The sequence below is a fragment of the Staurois parvus genome, unplaced genomic scaffold, assembly GCF_062004578.1.
Source record: "Staurois parvus isolate SC_StPar_1 unplaced genomic scaffold, SC_StPar_1.0 ptg000101l, whole genome shotgun sequence".
NCBI lineage: Eukaryota > Metazoa > Chordata > Amphibia > Anura > Ranidae > Staurois > Staurois parvus.
The window spans coordinates 1,154,417-1,175,650 of NW_028317897.1; the positions used below are offsets into that span (position 1 = coordinate 1,154,417).

General features: G+C 41.0%; 1 protein-coding gene across 1 annotated transcript in view; it reads left to right on the plus strand.

Annotated features, from left to right (window-relative positions):
* RIC8B (RIC8 guanine nucleotide exchange factor B) overlaps positions 1-21,234 on the plus strand; it is a 62,880-nt gene that overhangs the window by 32,150 nt on the left and 9,496 nt on the right. The window contains exons 5-9 of the mRNA XM_089671198.1: positions 4,136-4,286; positions 5,958-6,053; positions 12,102-12,246; positions 12,608-12,752; positions 17,650-17,769. Coding sequence (XP_089527324.1) covers positions 4,136-4,286; positions 5,958-6,053; positions 12,102-12,246; positions 12,608-12,752; positions 17,650-17,769 — 657 coding nt within the window. The remainder of the gene's footprint in view (positions 1-4,135; positions 4,287-5,957; positions 6,054-12,101; positions 12,247-12,607; positions 12,753-17,649; positions 17,770-21,234) is intronic.

Below are 21,234 nucleotides of genomic sequence, written 5' to 3' on the forward strand. Positions count from 1 at the left end.
GTACTGAGGGGGTGGCCATGTCTTAAGTGATTGATGATCACTGGGGGGGAAAAAAAGTATTGGTACATACATCCAAGTTGAAGAATGCAGGTTGCATTGTGGAAGCCTCAGATCACAGGCCCAGGCTCTAGTATAAAGAGAATTTCATACACTTGTACTCCACACAAAGCTGACACACAATGTCACAAAGCCACCCTGGCTGGGAACTGTATTGTTCAGGGGCACTGATGCCGCAAATGTAATTTAGGGGTGAAAAAATGTTGGCTTGGGCTTGTTAGTAGCAGCATCATATATAGGCCTATTCAAGAGGGAGTATAAACCACAATGATGTACAAAATGCTTCCTGCACAAAAGTCAGTCATGTTTCAACTGACTTTATGTGGATAAGATACGATTTCTGGTTTGTTGTTGGGTTAGTTGCCTAGCACCAGTTCTCTGCTGCTTTATTGAACCTGTTCGGTATTGTAAAGATGTAATTTCACCTAGAGCAAACCGTTTTCAGAGGTCATTTTATAGTTTCAGTTAGAAAGTGGAAGCGGACACCCAATGAAGCTGGTAACTGCACTGTTTGCTTCATTTTATAACAAGTAGCATGGCGTAAACGCTATATGGGCAAAAGTGTGTGAACCCTCACCATAACACCTAATGAGCTTGTTGGGTGTCCCATTACCAGTCCATGGTCATTAATAGGTAGTTGCCCAAACCCCTCTTTAACTGAACATTTTCCACTCTTCTGGGAAGGCTTTCCACAAGAGTTTGGGTTATGCATACTGAGTTAAAAACATTTGTTGCCAGGTACCAATGATGCAACCTGGGTCATTGTTCCAATTCAGCCCAGAGGTATTACTCCACCAAAGACCTAAAATCATGTCTTTATGCAGCTGGTTTGCTGGTGCATAAAAACCTTTGCTACTTTTGTCTTTGTATGCTAAAGGATTAGCTGGAAAAATGCTCAGACTCAACAACCCAGTTGGTGTTTAGTACTTTGCCTTGCAGCACTAGCATCCCAGATTCAAATCCTGGTTGGAACACTATCTGCATGGAATCTGCATTTCTTCCCTATGTTGCATGGGTTTCTTCCAGGTACTCCAGTCTCTTCCCACACAAGACTTTAAGTTGGTTCCTACCTAATTCGCTACACTATGTGTATGTAAGATGGGGACCTTTTAGATTTTACACTTCTTGAGGGCAACAACTGATATAAATGTACATTATGTAAAGTGCTTTATAAATGGCTGTAACAAATGAAAGGATCAGGGATCCACAAACTTGGCCATATAGTTTTTAACTTAAGGAACACTCAAGAGTTGAGTGGAATTGTAGAGTTAGGTCCATATATATTTGGACACAGGCACAATTTTAGTTTTTTAGTTTTTTCAGGTATTTTCCAAAACATATTCAAGCTATAGTTATATAATGGATATGGACTGAAAGTGCACACTCTCAGGTTTAATTTGAGAGTATGTAGATCTAAATTGGAGGAAGGGTTTAGGAATAACAGCTCTTAAGAATAGTCATCCCTCCTTTTTCAAGGGACCAAAAGTAATTGGATAATTGAATCAAAAGCTGTTTCATGGCCAGGTGTGGGCTACTCCTTCATTATTTCTTCATCATTTAAGTAGGTAAAAGGTCTGGAGTCGATTCTAAGTGTGTTATGTGCATTTGGCATCTATTGCTGTGAACCTACATCATGTGTTCAAAGGAGCTGTCCCTGCAAGTGAAACAGACCATTTTAAGGCTTCAAAATTGAAATAAATCCTTCAGAGAGATAGCAGCAACATTAGGAGGGCCAAATCAACAGCGTAGTTCATTCTGAGGAAAGAAGAACGCACTGGTGTGCTCAGCAAAATAAAAAGGCATGGACGTCCATAGAAGACAACAGTGGTTTATGATCGCAGGATCCTCTCTATGATAAAAAAAATAACCCATTCACAACATCCAGATAAGCAAAGGACACTCTCCAGGAGGTGGGCGTATCATTGTCAAAGTCTACAATCAAGAGAAGACTTCACGAGAGCAAATACAGAGGGTTCACCAGAAGGCGCAAACCATTCTTAAGTCTGAAGAATTGAAAAGCCAGATTAGACTTTGCCAAAAAACATCTAAAACCAGGCCAGTTCTGGAAAAGCATTCATTGGACGGATGAAACTAAGATTAATCTGTACCAGAACGACGGGAAGAAAAAAGTGTGGAGAAGGCTTGGAACAGCTCATGATCCAAAGTGCACAACATCATCTGTAAAACATGGTGGAGGCAGTGTGATGGCCTGGGCATGCATGGCTTCCAGTGGCACTGGGTCATTGATGTTTATTGATGATGCGAAAGAAGACAGAAGCAGTCGGATGATTTCTGTAGTGTTTAGAGATATACTGTCAGCCCAGATTCAGCCAAATGAAGCAAAGTTGATTGGACGGCGCTTCACAGTACAGATGGACAATGATCCAAAACACACTGCAAAAGCAACCCAGGAGCTTTTGAAGGAAAAGAGGTGGAATATTCTGCAATGGCCGAGTCAATTACCTGATCTCAACCCAATTGAGCATGCATTTCACTTGCTGAAGGCAAAACTAAAGACAGAAAGACCCACAAACAAAGAGCAACTGAAGACAGCTGCAGTTAGAGCCTGGCAAAGCATCAGAAAGGAGGAAACCCAGTCTTTGGTAATGTCCATGCGTTCCAGACTTCAGGCAGTCATTGCCAGGAAAGGATTTTCAACAAAATAGTAAAAATGAACATTTTATTTATGATTATATTCATTTGTCCAATTACTTTTGAGCCCCTGACAATGGAGGAATTGTGTATAAAAATGGTTGCACTTCCTAAAATTTGTACTTGATATTTATGTGCAACCCCTTGAATTAAATGAAAGTCTGCAGTTCAAATTTATTTGGATTTTTTTGTTTTAATTTATTCTGGTGACATGCAGAGCCAAAAGTATGAAAATTGTGCCTGTGTCCAAATATATATGGACTTAACTGTATGTAGTATAAGCTTTGTACAGAACAGACTTCAGACTGCCCTATTTTGTATGCTGATAAGTCTATCTATCTATCTATCTATCTCATCACCTTGCACCCCCTATACATCCAGAGCTCCCATTGGTGAATCAGCAGGCTGTCACTTGTCAGACTTCAGATCCTTCAGTATGATATAAAGCTCCGTCCACTTGTATATTCCTCACCCCCTCCCACAGTTTTTAGCCTTGATTTACAAATAAGCCATTATTACAGATTGCATGTCTGAAAATGCTCAAAGAACAGATCGTGCTCTGAGAAACCTGATTGAACTGGAGCAGTAACTCATTTGCTGGGTACAGCTCCAATCACTTGCCAGTGTACATTTTGGCTTAAGTTGTTGAACTTTGTAAACACTTTTTTTTCATATTTTCTAGGTTTTCTTTAAATGTGCTGTTGTAAAAGGAGACAAGAGCCCAGGCTCCTGGCTGCATATGAAAACAAAATTTCATATTGATAGGACACATAACATGTGTAAATGTGATTTATTCCTAACCATTTTAAAGAGAATTTTACTTGCATGGGTAAGAGAGACTACTCACCTTTCCCTTATGTGCATGCACTTGATTTGGCTGCTGGGAGTGAAGTGAAAAACTTGGTAATTCTGGTGTGGTTGAGCATGTGGCAAATTTTCAATCTCCCCTGTGTTGACACATTGGGCCAAAAGTTCCCCATAGCCCAATGTGATCCTCTAACTCAGTTTGGAACTTCAGGGCACTCTTTACTTGTCCTGGTGGCCAAACAGAGCAGTGATAGAGCAAGCGTGAGGGGTAGATAAGTAAATCTTTTTACTTGCCTTGCATGGGCAAATAACAGGTTCACTTTAAAAAAATAAAATGTTTACTTTACAGCAGACCAAAACTTGTAAAGTTTGAGAATTGTGTAGGTAGATGTTACCAGGGTAGAAGAGAACTTGCCCAACAGCAAGAAGAGCCATGATGCATTATGCCAATAAGCCTTACTGTTTGAATTAAAATTGTCTATGGCAGCAGGTCACATGGCCAAAATTGGTCTATATCAAAAGGCTAATCTGTAACAGAGAACACTGTCTTAAATGAATGCAATAATTTGAATCCATGATCTTGTAACATGATTTGTTGTTTTTTGTTTTTTAATTTTAGCAATACAATCAATTTGTTGAGCAATGTTCCTGTCTCCTGCCTGGATGTTCTCATCCCCCCATCTGGACAAGAAATGTCTGCAAACAACAATGAGCCAGACATGGAGGCAATTCAGCTCATTCTGAATTTTATGGAGAAGAGAATAGATAAGGTATGAGTTGTTAAAGCAGTTGCGTTCGGCTTCTCCCCCTTCTGAGCTCACAAGTTACTCAGACCCACACACAAAGTGGAACTAAACCCACCAATCTGTCTCCTAAAATGGTTACATACTTTAGGCCCATGAATGGCACTCGCACTGACATAAAGATGCTGGGGGAGGGGGGGGGGAATTACCTCGAAGACCGGCATACTTGTAGAAAGGCAGGGCATAATTGCAGTACAAATGACTTCTTTTTAACAGTCTATTATAAGTGTACTTGACTTCATGTTGTGATTGATGTCTGCTGGCCATCTTTCCACAACTTCTGCATTTCCTGCTAATGCCCTTTGGTTTACTTTCAACTTCTAAGGACTATCCCATGGTACCTTGATGCTTGCAGGCAGAGATGTGGTGCTCTCCTGTAGTGACTGTCCTCCTAAACTCCTCCCCTCAGCACCTCTGAAGGCTCTGTGAAATGTGTGACACAAACAGTGCATCTTCACAGGACTTGGTGAATGTGCCACATACAGACTGGAAGTATGTGTGGAGATCTTCAAAATTTATTTTAAGAACTTCAAAATCATGCAGATTAATAGGTGTAGTCTAGAAATTGAAATGTCTGAATATGACTTTTTAGATTTGACCATAGACACTCTACATACGTGTGTATCTCTAAAAGTCTTGTGTGGGCATCAACAAGGCCTGGCCCAAATGACACTTGGCAGCCTTTCCCAACCAGGATTCCTTGGAACCCTAGGGTTCCTATAGAGGTTCCTTAGTGGTCTGTGTTGGATTGACTTCAAGCCTGACACTAGTGAATGTTTTACCTTTCTAATAACAACCAGTTTAAGGGGCACCTCTCCCAAGGACTACCGATGTCAGGACACCTTCCTGAACATCATTGTTAGGAGGCCATTTCTAATCCCCTTCTCCCCTGAAAACTAGTATAAGGAGCCACAAATGAGTGGCACTACAGTTTGTATGCATTTTCTGTCCTTTGTACTGTGTTAAGTTGAGATTACTGAAGATTGAATTTTACCATAGAGAGCAGGGGTGTTAAAATAATGGGGTCTCTGAGTACGATACATAAGGTTTTTTTTTTTTTTTTTGGTTTTTTTTAAATACCTTTCTGTTAATTAATCTTTCTGTAGGTTAAATAGATTTACATTGTGATTTAAGTGGTGCTTTACAAAGGCCCAAAATTATATCTAGGGTTCTTCCAGGGTAAAAGATGGGGAAAAGCTTCTCTATAGCATCTTCCCCATCAGCTAAATAAAGAGTATGTAGAGATTTGGAGAGGCAGGGGAGAATCTTCTCCACTGAGCTATTGTATTTTGACAGCAGGGAGACTTACCTGTTGTCTGAATACACAGATCAGCCCTCTATGCTATAGCTTGCAGCACTGATTTAGAGGAAGTCTTACAGTTTTCTACAGAAATTGATGGTTCTACTTCTGTACAACCACAGTGCCGATAACATGGATCGACATGTCAGTCCATCCACAGGCAGTGACATTTGTGCAAGTCCCGTAACTGATAAACTGGCTTGTCTGTCTGGAGCCAGGAATCCTGCATGTCATATCATTAGATGGTTTAAACTGACTGCAGATAACAGGATTTAAAAATAAAAATTCAGTCTGGATAACATCACTGCCTTTTTCCTCCGGTCTCCATTTCTTCTTAGGGCGGCAGCTACAGAGAAGGTCTCACGCCAGTTCTTAGCCTACTTACAGAATGTTGCAGGGTGCACAGAAGTATCCGGAAATACATCAAAGCAAAGGTATCAGCTGTAGCTTCTTATGGGGGTTAAGAATGGAATGTAAGTGCTCATGACTGTAAAATCGAGGGTGAACTTTCCTATAGAACCGTAATTGAACTGTTACATGCTGTTTGCAAACGCCTCAAATATACATAAAATCCCTTTATCAACTCACTCTGGTGGCTGAAATATCCCCAGCACATTTACAAATCCTTGAATTCCATTTAATCTTGGAGATAAACCTACCCCCCTTCTAACTTTGAGAACGAATTAAAGTGAACTTCACCCAAAAGGGGAAACTCCGTTTATCTGCTTCTCCCCCTCTTTGGCACTTACATTTTTTGGGGGGAGGGGGGGTCGTTGGTTGCAAGTACCTTTTTTTTAAACATGCTTTTACCTTTCCCTCATAGCCTGGGGTCCATCCACTATAATTTTCTTTAGTGAGTCTGTTATGTTTATGTGTTATATCCATCTAGCAGAGGTATGACATTGTGTGGTTTCCTATCCACTACTGCTGATTTTGGAGATCCTCCTGCTTTATTCTTGAATGTCACCATGGTTTTTGTACTTGAATTGTTTTGTACTGTAACTTTCTTTTATACCTTTCTAAATAAAGACCACCTTCCCTTTTTTTTTTTTTTGTTTGGAGACCCCTCCCCCAGCCTGTTTTCATTACTGATCATGCATCCCTGTACCCAAATTTGATCAGTTTTTTGAGGCTGAGCTTTCTTTTGGTGAAATGTAATAACCACTCGGGTTTATTTACTATATATTTTCCTGTAATAGAGGATTAATATTTGAACTGTTTTTTCCTTTTAGCGTTTTGCAAATGGCGCTTCATAAATTTAGGCCAAAATGTATTGTGCTTATTTTTGGTTAAAAAGTGTATATTTTCCAAAATACTACTTTCCCACATTCTAAATAAAGTAAACAAAAACCCCAAAAAATAAGTTTGTAAAATAAAAATTTCTCATACTGCATGGGCATACTTATAGTTACATTCTACTCCTGAGTATGGGGTTACCACATGTAAGGATTTTTGCTGCCTGAACTTCAAGCTTTCAGAGGGTATAAATTCGACACATTCTGTTACTCCTAAGTATGCCCATGCTGTGAGTGAGAAATCTTAAATGTAATCTTCATTTTCTAAGTTTAGCAATCAGGAAATTGGATGCATAATTTATGCCCCTTGCAATTTTTTTCCCTCTGTAAAATTTTCACAGCGCTGTATTGAGTAATTGTCTGGCCAGTTATCACACCAAAATAGCCTGGACGTGAAGGGTGTAACATGTTGGTCCTGAAGTAGTTAAAGGGGCCAGTCTATGGTCTTTCAAATATTCATATTCACAAGTAGCTAATTGGCTTAAAAATAAGCCCTCACTGACCTATGTAGCCGCAGGTACTGTGCTCTTGTGATCTGTGGAAGAATTGCTCCAGTAAGTCCCTTTTTGTTCTCAGCACTCTGGTTCACTTCTTCCTGTCTTTGATATTAAAAGCTGGCAGTCTAAAAAGTCATTGCTGAGAGCAATAGCAATTTTACTTGCCAGTAAGAAGTTAAGGACACGGGTTTCTTTAAATCATTAGAACTGAGAATTTTGCTGCTACCTTCAAGTCTTTGCCCTTGAGCCAAAGGTCCAAGAACTCTTAACATTGTGGCAGAAAATTCCTCTAGACAGGAAGAATGAGGTTTCTGTGGCCTGCTGAATAACTGGAGGAAAGAGGTAAAATGGGGGCGACCATCACAGGCGTACCAGGACCTTGTGCAAAGGGCACTACAGGTGCAATCTGGAAGGACATCCAAATGGCACAAAGGGCTAATTAACCCTGGACTACAAAACTGTCACCAGAAGGGCGGGAAATGTAGACTTCCCCCCCATGGGAAAATTGGTGGGCACTCCAGGGCTAAATAATTAAGGGATTCCACCGTTTACTCACCAAGTCAGTAGCTGGAATAAGGGAGTTGACCCCTTCTCGCTTCCTCCCTTCCCCAGTGGTCACATACCCGGCAGGGGTCTTAGACTGTGATCTGCACCAGGCAGCTGCAGGCTGCTTCAGGGGTCCAGACCTGTGGTATAACTCCACTTGCTGCACTGTCAAGGAAAATGCTCAGAGGATACAGTTCAAAGCAACCGTACAGGCAAATCCTGTATCTTTCACAAGGTGGGGTTCAGGTATGGTCCCCCTAGGCTCTCCCAAGGAGTCCAACAATCTGGATGGTGGATAAAAATGTTGCAGCTGCATGATGAAGGAATCCTTGTGGAAGAAAAAACTTCCATAGTAGAAAGTAGACTTGATGCAGAGGCTAGCTGTGAGGGTTATATAGGGGGATGTTCTGTAGTCTTTGTTTTTGCCAGTGTCCTTTTACTTAAAGGTAGCTGCTTAAACACTCACCGACCACTTTATTAGATACACCTTACTAGGTTATTGAATGCTTTATAGCTTATACAGTCTGTAAACCATATTTATAGTGTTTATGGTTGTCTGCTTCCAATGTAAATTGTGCAGTTGTAATACCTGTGAAATCCAAGACTTTGTGTTTTAAAATGACTAGCACCAGGGAAATGCCTGTAACCAGTTTGCATGTGGATGGTGTTATGTTGCTGGCCGAGCATCTTTTTGTGGCTCTCTACCTCAGAATTGCTTATAACAAAAGGAAATACCTAAAATGGTGGCTTTTTCAGGACAAATGCTAGTCTGGTTGTATTACATTGAATTTTGTAGATGGCTACAGGAATTAACTTTTTAAGCTTAATTTAAATAGTAGGTGTTGGTTCACATATACAGTCACGTCCATAAATATTGGGACATCGACACAATTCTAACATTTTTGGCTCTATTCACCACCACAATGGATTTGAAATGAAACGAACAAGATGTGCTTTAACTGCAGACTGTCAGCTTTAATTTGAGGGTATTTACATCCAAATCAGGTGAACGGTGTAGGAATTACAACAGTTTGCATATGTGCCTCCCACTTGTTAAGGAACCAAAAGTAATGGGACAGAATAATAATCATAAATCAAACTTTCACTTTTTAATACTTGGTTGCAAATCCTTTGTAGTCAATTACAGCCTGAAGTCTGGAACGCATAGACTTCACCAGACGCTGGGTTTCATCCCTGGTGATGCTCTGCCAGGCCTCTACTGCAACTGTCTTCAGTTCCTGCTTGTTCTTGAGGAATTTTCCCTTCAGTTTTGTCTTCAGCAAGTGAAATGCATGCTCAATCGGATTCAGGTCAGGTGATTGACTTGGCCATTGCATAACATTCCACTTCTTTCCCTTAAAAAACTCTTTGGTTGCTTTTACAGTATACTCTGGGTCATTGTCCATCTGCACTGTGAAGTGGCGTCCAATGAGTTCTGAAGCATTTGGCTGAATATGAGCAGATAATATTGCCCGAAACACTTCAGAATTCATCCGGCTGCTTTTGTCAGCAGTCACATCATCAATAAATACAAGAGAACCACTTCCATTGGCAGCCATACATGCCCACGCCATGACACTACCACCACCATGCTTCACTGATGAGGTGGTATGCTTAGGATCATGAGCAGTTCCTTTCCTTCTCCATACTCTTCTCTTCCCATCACTCTGGTACAAGTTGATCTCGGTCTCATCTGTCCATAGGATGTTGTTCCAGAACTGTGAAGGCTTTTTTAGATGTCGTTTGGCAAACTCTAATCTGGCCTTCCTGTTTTTGAGGCTCACCAATGGTTTACATCTTGTGGTGAACCCTCTGTATTCACTCTGGTGAAGTCTTCTCTTGATTGTTGACTTTGACACACATACACCTACCTCCTGGAGAGTGTTCTTGAGCTGTCCAACTGTTGTGAAGGGTGTTTTCTTCACCAGGGAAAGAATTCTTCGGTCATCCACCACAGTTGTTTTCCGTGGTCTTCCGGGTCTTTTGATGTTGCTGAGCTCACCGGTGCATTCCTTCTTTTTAAGAATGATCCAAACAGTTGTTTTGGATAATGTTTTTGCTATCTCTCTGATGGGTTTGTTTTGTTTTTTCAGCCTAATGATGGCTTGCTTCACTGATAGCAACAGCTCTTTGGATCTCATCTTGAGAGTTGATAGCAACAGATTCCAAATGCAAATAGCACACTTGAAATGTACTCTGGACCTTTTATCTGCTTATTGTAATTGGGATAATGAGGGACTAACACACACCTGGCCATGGAACAGCTGAGAAGCCAATTGTCCCATTACTTTTGGTCCCTTAACAAGTGGGAGGCACATATGCAAACTGTTGTAATTCCTACACCGTTCACCTGATTTGGATGTAAATACCCTCAAATTAAGGCTGACAGTCTGCAGTTAAAGCACATCTTGTTTGTTTCATTTCAAATCCATTGTGGTGGTGTATAGAGCCAAAAATGTTAGAATTGTGTCGATGTCCCAATATTTATGGACCTGACTGTATGCAGTCTAAACGGCATCCAATCTGCATGACATGTGAAAAAACATCCTATGGTGTCTGTTTACATATGTGCGGATTCAGTGCGGTCTGAAAAAGTAATGTACGATTTCTGAGCAGTGCGGTCTGGTTCAGGTGCGGATTACAGGCTATTATATATTAAATAAATGCTGCAGCGCTAAATACTAGAGCACAGTTTATACACACAATATATAAACATGCATGATATCACTCTAAGGGTGATCAATAAATACAAAAGTTCAATGTAATAGTGCGGATCATGGAGAGATCCCAATTCAAGGTGAGTGGACGTCCTGATCCAAGGTGTGATGGTAGGTGTGATCACACAAATAGGTGAAAAACGCACTCACCAGATGTGCGTTTAATATACGCAATATGCAATCCTGCGTCACCAGGCCATAAAACGATCATCAGATCCCAGATCAGATTGTACCCAGATCACCATCCCGGTTCCACAGAAGTGAAGTCATCTGAAACCACTACCAGGTATCACCACCAGGGTCCTGAGTCCTCCAGATGGGCACTGCGAATGATAGCACTCACACAGAGTGCCCAATAAGAGACCTCATAGCGTGATACTGCTTTAGATGCTTTTATTCAGGGTAGGTTGGTGTGGGGTACATAAAAAGATTAACCAGAGCCCTGGACCCTATGAATACGTGCATCGCACGAAACGCGTCAGAGGGGACGGCAGCAGCAGGACACCTAACTACCTAGGAATGCATATGGTCAGTAAACTTTTTGGTTAATCTTTTTATGTACCCCACACCAACCTACCCTGAATAAAAGCATCTAAAGCAGTATCACGCTATGAGGTCTCTTATTGGGCACTCTGTGTGAGTGCTATCATTCGCAGTGCCCATCTGGAGGACTCAGGACCCTGGTGGTGATACCTGGTAGCGGTTTCAGATGACTTCACTTCTGTGGAACCGGGATGGTGATCTGGGTACAATCTGATCTGGGATCTGATGATCGTTTTATGGCCTGGTGACGCAGGATTGCATATTGCGTATATTAAACGCACATCTGGTGAGTGCGTTTTTCACCTATTTGTGTGATCACACCTACCATCACACCTTGGATCAGGACGTCCACTCACCTTGAATTGGGATCTCTCCATGATCCGCACTATTACATTGAACTTTTGTATTTATTGATCACCCTTAGAGTGATATCATGCATGTTTATATATTGTGTGTATAAACTGTGCTCTAGTATTTAGCGCTGCACCATTTATTTAATATATATGTTCGATTTGGAGGTTTTACTTGGTTACCTTTTCGGTGTATCAGCTGCTCACTAACGTTTTTGTGTATGCACATCGATACACTTTTTGTATTTAAGTCGCGCTCACTATAACATCTTTTATTACAATAGGATTACAGGCTATTGACTTCTATGGGAACTGTTTCTAAACCGTATGTGTGAACAGGATAAGATCCTTATCTAATCCTGTCCTGAACCTGATGTAAACCTGACATGAACTGGTGAACAACTACTGTATCAATTAGCTGTGAAACCTGAGCTTCAATCTGCACCACACATTTGAATCCGCTCTAACATGTTTGTGGTAGTTTAACATAAGTTATTCCCAATTATGTTTTCGTCTTCTACACCTTTTTTTAAGGTTCTTCCTCCACTGAGGGACGTAACCAACCGGCCTGAGGTTGGGACAACTGTAAGGAACAAATTGGTACGGTTGATGACCCATGTGGATTTAGGAGTGAAGCAGATTGCAGCTGAATTTCTGTTTGTTCTCTGTAAAGAAAGAGGTAAATTCTTTTCACTTTCTGTGCCAAAAAGACTGAAATTTCTCCATTGTGGACACAAACAGCAGTAAAAACGTGATGACTGGTTTTAAAACGAGTCAAGTTAAAACAAGTAATTTTTAAAAACATTGGTAGCCTTTCAGAAATTTATGTTGGGTTGTTTGGGTGGGAATATGTGGGCAGCTGTCTGACTTGTGGTAGCACTTGGCAGCTAAAAGGAAAAACCAGCCTATTACTGTTATGCAGCATTATTACATCGCAGTATTCAAGAAGGTTCAATTGATGTTTTTAAGGGTCAGAAGAGTAATATAAAGCATAAGTAATGCTTAACTTTTTTTCACCTAATCTTTCTTCCTTTTGCCAGTGGACAACCTACTGAAGTATACTGGTTATGGAAATGCAGCAGGGCTTCTTGCCGCTCGAGGTCTCCTGGCTGGTGGCAGAGGAGATCGCTGGTATTCTGATGATGAGGATACTGATACTGAAGAATACCTCCAGGCAAAACCAAAGTAAGAAGCATTTATTTGACAGCATTTGCAGGCGAGGTTTGGACAAATACTAGACTTCTAGTGGAGCCCTGAAGCTCCCATATGCCTGTTGAGCATCTATGCATGAAGAATATATTGAAGCAGGGCTCAAAATTTCAAGTCCTGAGCTACTAGCCAGGCCTTAAGAGTTACTCTCCACCAGTTGCCCAACCCAACCCCTGCCATGCCCCTAAACACGCCCTCATAAATTATCTTATGAAATGACACTGGTAGATGTTACCCACATTACATCAGGGCCTCCAATGTCCCCCTAAACACTCACACTTATTCCATGCACTTCATACAACCATAACCCCCCATAATCTTTCACTCACCAAACCATAACTCTACCAAGCATATCCTACCTTCTATCCAACCACCCAACCCAGCAGTACCTCAAATGCCCCATACTCCACCACCCATAATAACCATATAATCTTGAACCTGTCCAAACCACCCATACAGTGGGGCAAAAAAGTATTTAGTCAGCCACCAATTGTGCAAGTTCTCCCACTTACAAAGATGAGAGAGGCCTGTAATTGGCATCATAGGTAGACCTCAACTATGAGAGACAAAATGAGAAAAAACATCCAGACAATCACATTGGCTGATTTGGAAAGAATTTATTTGCAAATTATGGTGGAAAATAAGTATTTGGTCACCTACAAACAAGCAAGATTTCTGGCTCTCACAGACCTGTACCTTCTTCTTTAAGAGGCTCCTCTGTCCTGCACTCATTACCTGTATCAATGGCACTTGTTTGAGGTTGTGGACAGGTGTCTTTTATACTGATAACAAGTTCAAACAGTCACACTCCAAACTCCACTATGGTGAAGACCAATGAAGAACACCAGAAACAAAAATTGTAGACCTGCACCAGGCTGGGAAGACTGAATCTGCAATAGGCAAGCAGCTTGGTGTGAACAAATCAACTGTGGGAGCAATAATTAGAAAATGGAAGACATACAAGACCTTACCTCGATCTGGGGCTCCACGCAAGATCTCACCCTGTGGGGTCAAAATGATCACAAGAACGGTGAGCAAAAATCCCAGGACCACACGGGGGGACCTAGTGAATGACCTGCAGAGAGCTGGGACCAACGTAACAAAGGCTACCCTCAGTAACACACTACGCCACCAGGGACTTAGATCCTGCAGTGCCAGACGTGTCCCCCTGCTTAAGCCAGTACATGTCCGGGCCCGTCTGAAGTTTGCTAGAGAGCATTTGGATGATCCGGAAGAGGATTGGGAGAATGTCATATGGTCAGATGAAACCAAAATAGAACTGTTTGATAGAAACACAACTCCTCATGTTTGGAAGAGAGAGAATGCTGAGTTGCATCCAAAGAACATCATACCTACTGTGAAGCATGGGGGTGGCAACATCATGCTTTGGGGCTGTTTCTCCGCAAAGGGACCAGGACGACTGATCCATGTACAGGACAGAATGAATGGGGCCATGTATCGTGAGATTTTGAGTGCAAACCTCCTTCCATCAGCAAGGACATTGAAGATGAAACGTGGCTGGGTCTTCCAACATGACAATGATCCCAAACATACCGCCCGGGCAACGAAGGAGTGGCTTCGTAAGAAGCATTTCAAGGTCCTGGAGTGGCCTAGCCAGTTTTCAGATCTCAACCCCATAGAAAACCTTTGGAGGGAGTTGAAAGTCCGTGTTGCCCAGCGACAGCCCCAAAACATCACTGCTCTAGAGGAGATCTGCATGGAGGAATGGGCCAATATACCAGCAACAGTGTGTGCCAACCTTTTGAAGACTTATATGAAACGTTTGACCTCTGTCATTGCCAACAAAGGATATATAACAAAGTATTGAGATGAACTTTTGATATTGACCAAATTCTTATTTTCCACCATAATTTGCAAATAAATTCTTTCCAAATCAGCCAATGTGATTGTCTGGATTTTTTTCTCATTTTGTCTCTCATAATTGAGGTCTACCTATGATGCCAATTACAGGCCTCTCTCATCTTTTTAAGTGGGAGAACTTGCACAATTGGTGGCTGACTAAATACTTTTTTGCCCCACTGTACGTGTATGTTTAAACACAGACATATGTACAGACACATGTATACACATACAAACAGAGACACCTGTATACATACACGCACAGAGACACATGCACAGACATATGTACAGACACATGTACACAGCCCTCTAAAAAGTTGCAGTACTTTGTTACCTTCACTCTTGGAGCCGGGTACTGCACTCTAGGGGGAGGCAGAGAGCACAGCACACACTCCTTCCTTTGCTTTCACTTTGCTCAACTATTGAGCAGTCTGACGGCTCACAGTGCGAGTGACCGAGCCGACCCTGAGTTCCAAGCCTGCTCAGCAAGACGGCCCTGGGGGGACACACTCGCCCCCACCTTATTTCCACTCATCAGTGCAAGCAGGCGAGTGGAAAGTTTGAGGCCTGTATTGAAGGGTCCATGTTCTGTGCCCCCCAATTTTCTCTCCCCCCTATCTTTAGAGCTTGCCTTCTGGTGGTTGATATGCATGCCATTTGAAAGCTTTTACCTTTTGCTGGAACATCATTTGTTGCTGTGCAAAATGCCTACTCCTAAAGAAACAGACATCTTTACCTGGGAAATGCACCAAGAAGTTTCCTCCTCAACAAAGCTGTTAAGGATTGACTATGTATATTGTGCAACTATAGGTTAACTTTGTTTGTTTTAGGAGCTATGTACTAGATGACGTGTGTACAGATCTAGTAGTGTCACAGCACAAATATTGTCTACTGCTTTTTAGATTACATAAAGAAAGTCCATGACATTTTACTTTTTAATAGCATACAAAAAGTCCCCATGTAGCTATAGCTTTTGGGCCTTGAGTCCCCATACCTGTGCTTTAGTCTACACATTGACCATAATTTTGATGCAAATCAAGAGATATTGTGCACATGTTTTTGGACAGTATAGCCACAACCTTTCTAATTGGCCCTCAACATACATTCACATAACAATGCACCTGACTTTCAGTCCAAACTAGGTTTCTGTTCATTTAGCTGTCTTCCTGACTTTCTGCAACCGAACTCTATGCAAACCTGAAAACTAGTTATATTAACAACTGCAAAAGCCTGACAGAGATGTCTAATACTTCCCTGTTCTACTATTGGAAAGATGCCAAAAGTAGGGAAAACTAGATTCAAAGCAGTAAAATTACTACAGTGTCTTGAAAAAGTATTCATATCCCTTGAAATATTTCACATTTTGTCATGTTACAACCAAAAATGGAAATATTTTATTGGGATTTTATGTGATAGACCAACACAAAGTTGCACATAATTGTTAAGTAGAAGGAAAACGATCAATGGTTTTAAATTTTTTTTACAAATATGTGAAAAGTGTGGCGTTCATTTATATTCAGCCCCCCTGAGTCAATACTTTGTAGAACCACCTTTCGCTGCAATTAGCGTTGCAGGTCTTTTGGGTACCAGCTTTGCCCTTCTAGAGAGGAGCTATTTTGCAAAGAAGAATGGACAAAAATGTCAAAGTTCTGTCAGATTGGATGGAGAGTATCTGTAAACGGCAACTTTCAAGTCTTGCCACAGATTCTCAATTGGATTTAGGTCTGAACTTTGACTGGGCCATTCTAACACATGAATATGCTTTGATCTAAACAATTCTATTGTAGCTCTGGCTGTATGTTTAGGGTCGTTGAGACTGCGGCGGAGATTCACCTTCCAGCAGGACAAGTCTTTTGCAGACTCTAACAGGTTTTCTTCTAAGATTGCCCTGCATTTGGCTCCATCCATCTTCCCATCAACTCTGACCAGCTTCCCTCTCCCTGCTGAAGAAAAGCATCCCCAGAACATGATGCTGCCACCACTATGTTTCATGGTGGGGATGGTGTGTTCAGGGTGTTGTGCAGTGTTAGTTGTCTGCCACACATAGCATTTTGCTTTTAGGCCAAAAAATTTCAATTTTGGTCTCATCTGACCAGAGCCCCTTCTTTCCCATGTTTGCGGTTTTTCCCCCATGGCTTCTTGCAAACTGGGAACTAAACTTCTTATGGCTTTCTTTCAACAATGGTTTTCTTCTTGCCACTCTTCCATAAAAGCCAGATTTGTGGAGTGCACAACTAATAGTGGACAGATTTTCCCACCTGAGCTGTGGATCTCTGCAGCTCCTCCATAGTTACCATAGGCCTCTTGGCTGCTTCGCTGATTAATGCTCTCCTTGCCCGGCCTGTCAGTTTAGGTGGACGACCATGTCTTGGTAGGTTTGAAGTTGACCTGTCTGGTGTGTTCCTTCATGATGTTGTTTTCTCACTAATGTTCTCTAACAAACCTCTGAGGGCTTCACAGAACAGCTGTAATTATACTGATTAAATTACACACAGGTGGACTTTACTAATTAGGTGACTTCTAAAGGCAATTGGTTCCCCTAGACTTTAGTTAGGGGAATCAGAGTAAAGGGGGCTGAATACAAATGCACGCCACACTTTTCTGATATGTATTTGATAAATGGTTATTAACCTTTATTTTTTACATTTTCCTTCCACTTATCAATTATGTGCCACTTAGTGTTGGTCTATCACATAAAATTCCAATAAAGATACATTTGTTTTTGTTTGTAACATGACAAAATGTAGAAAATGTCAAGGGGTACGAATACTTTTTCAAGGCACTGTATGTAAATTGAGATGGCATAAAGTGCTGAGGGTTATGGTCTGTTCCTAGGATGGCACCATCCCTTGTATCTTGTTACAGACTGTAATAAAATCCCTGAAACGTTCTAGCCCCTCTTTTACATCACCCAGAGCTAATAAAAAAAAATCTAAGTTGGGCCTAAAATGAACACTGTTTTAGAATTCAGAGATTGTAGATGTTTTACCAAACTCATCCTCTTGTGTTTCAGCATAAATCTAATCACTGGTCATGTAGAGGAACCAATGCCGAATCCAATGGATGAAATGACAGAGGAGCAGAAGGAGTATGAAGCTATGAAACTGGTCAACATGTTTGACAGACTGTCCAGGTAGTGTGATGGAGCTTTTGCCTATGATAGATGTATTGGAGACCAGTGGTGCTCAATTATGTATAGGGGCTTCAAGGGTGGCTCTTGAAAACCAAAAGGTCACATAATATTTAGTGTAATGTCACATAAGATCTGACATACAGTAGGTATCTTGTAGAATATGGTCATATGTGCTGTTGAAGACTGGGGACACAGGTGAGGATTAGCACCATTCCCATCACACATGATCAAGGAATAGGATCAAGTAACGTCCAAATGCTTTTATTCAGCATGTCACAGGGGAAAAGAGCAACATTTTGGAGCCATGCAGGACCCCTTAGGCAGGCATAGGAAATTGGTGTGCAATGGTGCTGAGACATTTAACCATTTACCCTCCAGAAGATTTACCCCCCTTCCTGACCAGGCCATTTTTAGCGGTATGTCGCTGCGTTACTGTAACTGATGATTGCACGGTCATGCATCGCTATACATAAATAAATCTATGTCATTTTCCCCCCCGCAAATAGACCTTTATTTTGGTGGTATTTGATCACCTTTGAAAAACAACAAACAATATTTTTTACTTTTTGCTGTAAAACCAGTCCAATAAAAAAAAAATCGAATTTCTTCATAAATTGTTTGCCAAAATGTATTCTGTTACATGTCTTTGCTAAAAAAAAAAAAAAAATCCCAATACGTGTAAATTCATTGGTTTACATGAAAGTTTTATAATGTCTACAAATGGCGATATGTATACTGTAAATTTTTATATATATATATATATTACTAGTAATAGTGGTGATGAGTGACTTATAGCGGAACTGCGGCGGGCATTCTGACACTGGGTTGGAACTGATTAACTGCCACTGACATCCTCAGTGACACTAATACAGTGATCAGTGCGAATAAAAAGCACTGACACTGTACTAATGATACTGGGCAGAAAGGGGTTAATATCTAGGGCGATCAAAGAGTTAACTGTGTGTTGTGTTTTACTTGGGAGACATGCTGCTTTGTATCTCTCTGCTGTGCAGAGTGATACGAAATAGCATGTCCATGTTGACAGGAGAGAGACCTGTATTTTTTACACACAGGTTTCTCCCCTGTCAGATTTCCCTGAAGCCCACCGAGTGCCAAATCCAGAAGGCCTTATGGTATCAAAGAAGACAATTGTGACCTTTGCCTCTCGTGGGCCTCTTGGTATATTTATCACACCGACACAAAATCCATGCACAGAGAAGTAGGTGATCAAAGTGTACTACTACCGGTTTGTTTTGCTCAATCTAGTCCACACTTTTCTGTCTTTTGAGTCAGTCCTAATCTCACTTCTGTGGCAGGAAGCAGCTTTTGAATGGACCAATCATTTTACCCACATATGTCACTGCACACAGAATATTTTGTGTAAATCTTGAAATATCTATGCCTCTATGTGGCTGTGAGCAATATTCCCCAGAAATGAGCAAATTGCAAACACTACAGTTATGGCCCCTCCAGCATCATGTCTTCTGTGAGTTTATCTATGGGGCGCTTAGATATTTATGTCTTGCGTCAGCCTAAACCAAAAAGTCATGCAGGGTTCTATTACCTCTGTGTGCCAGTTGAGGTGTTGGCTCTTTGACACCTTGTTTAAAAGACAGCTGTTGTCAATGCAATTAAAGCAGAATTAAAGGGAGCTGTACCTTCCTCCAACGATCCCTGCCCCTCGTCAGAGTCTTCTTCTGTGTGATGGTTTTTGGCCATCTTCATTGGCTAGAATGGGATGATGTCAGTCATATACAGGTGTTAGTCATGAGGATACACGTGTCCAATTGAGTTTACAAGCCAGATACTACTGAAAGCAGGCAGTTTTGCTGACTGCTCATCTGAGCAAATACACAAGACCCTCACAAACAGTGAAATAGAATTTGCAGTCTGGTACTTTTTTTTGTTTTATCTATGTTTTTTTTATTTTGGGGGGGGGGGGAGTGGCTCATTACATCTGGTCTCTGATGGAGGTTACTTCAAAATGTCTCAGCCCTGTTGTATGCAGTTATCACACGCCTGATGAACAGGTCATGTGTGGCACTGCTATGTTGCACTTTTCTGCTGTGATGTGATCTTTTGAATAAAAGCATTTGGATGTTACATGAAGATCCATGGTGTGCTGGCAAATATGTACGTTGATGCTACAGGAGATGGTCAGAGACTGGGGATATACTATAGGACAATACCAGAATGTGTAACTGCCAGAGATCATCACCATTACAGACCTGTAATAAATCTGTGCTCCTACATTTGTCCTTCCTAGAGCACCCTTACAAATTTATCACCAATTTAACATTACTCGCAACAAAATCTATTGTAAGAGTTAAAAGAAAAAAAATGGAATGGACAGCACAAAAAAAGTTAAAAACAGATGAAAGAGCCAAATCATTTTCCTAGCAGAATAAAGTATAATGAATATATATACATTTTTATTTTATTTTTTTACAAGCGTAAACACCTTGTGGCTTTAATAAGTACCAACGAGCCACAGCTTGGATGCCAGCAGCCAAGAAAATGAATTGCCCTTGTCAAGATAATTGTAGGAATTTATACTACCAGTATTAGAATTTTAATGTAACCTAAAGGAAGTCTCACTAGACTTATAACCCTTTAGGGGACCATATAGACGTAGTCCTGGGTCTTGTTGGAATTTCAGTTTGAGAGTTACAGTGCTGGTGTCTGGCAGCAGGGGACGCACTGGAGACCAGTGCTGCCATTCACAAAAGATCATACCCTAGTGAACTAGTCATTCATGAAAGTGAAAGGTCATACAGTGTCACAGGTCTGTGTATCTGTACAAAGAGAACAGATACACACAGAGCTGAGTAATCTTTTACACTAAATGAAAAATCATAATAGTAAAAGAATAGTCATCTTAAAGCAAGGGCAAGGCTGTTCCTTCCCTCCACAGGAACACCCATAATCTAGACTTAAGACTGGGGTGGTGATACAGCCAGAAAAAGAAGGGGCTTATACTCCTAGAAATGTATTAGTTCTCCTTTAATGAACACACAACTGTACTAAAGCTTTTCCACATTAAAGGATAAAATCTAATGTATGCTTTTAAAAGTTATATTTTAAATCTGCAGCTTTCATTTAAAAGGCAATGCTATGAGGACCCTTCACACCTACAAGTTCCATTGCCATCTATTACCTCATGTACTGTACATTAACATATATGAATAGGCTACAAAACTAACAATGGGACAAAAACTGAACCTCTACAATGGAAGGTGTTGCTCATGGCAAGTTCATCAGTACCTTACCTTTTGTTGGTGTGCTATACTAAATGCATAACCCCACAACACAATGCATGAAAGTTCTTGTGCAGGCTTTTCCTGTTACATATTGACATTCATTATTACATTACATTGAGTTTATATAGCGCCAAAGGGTTTCCTCAGCGCTGTACAATAGAGGGGGGGACAATACATGAAACATTACAGCAACTACAAACAGCAC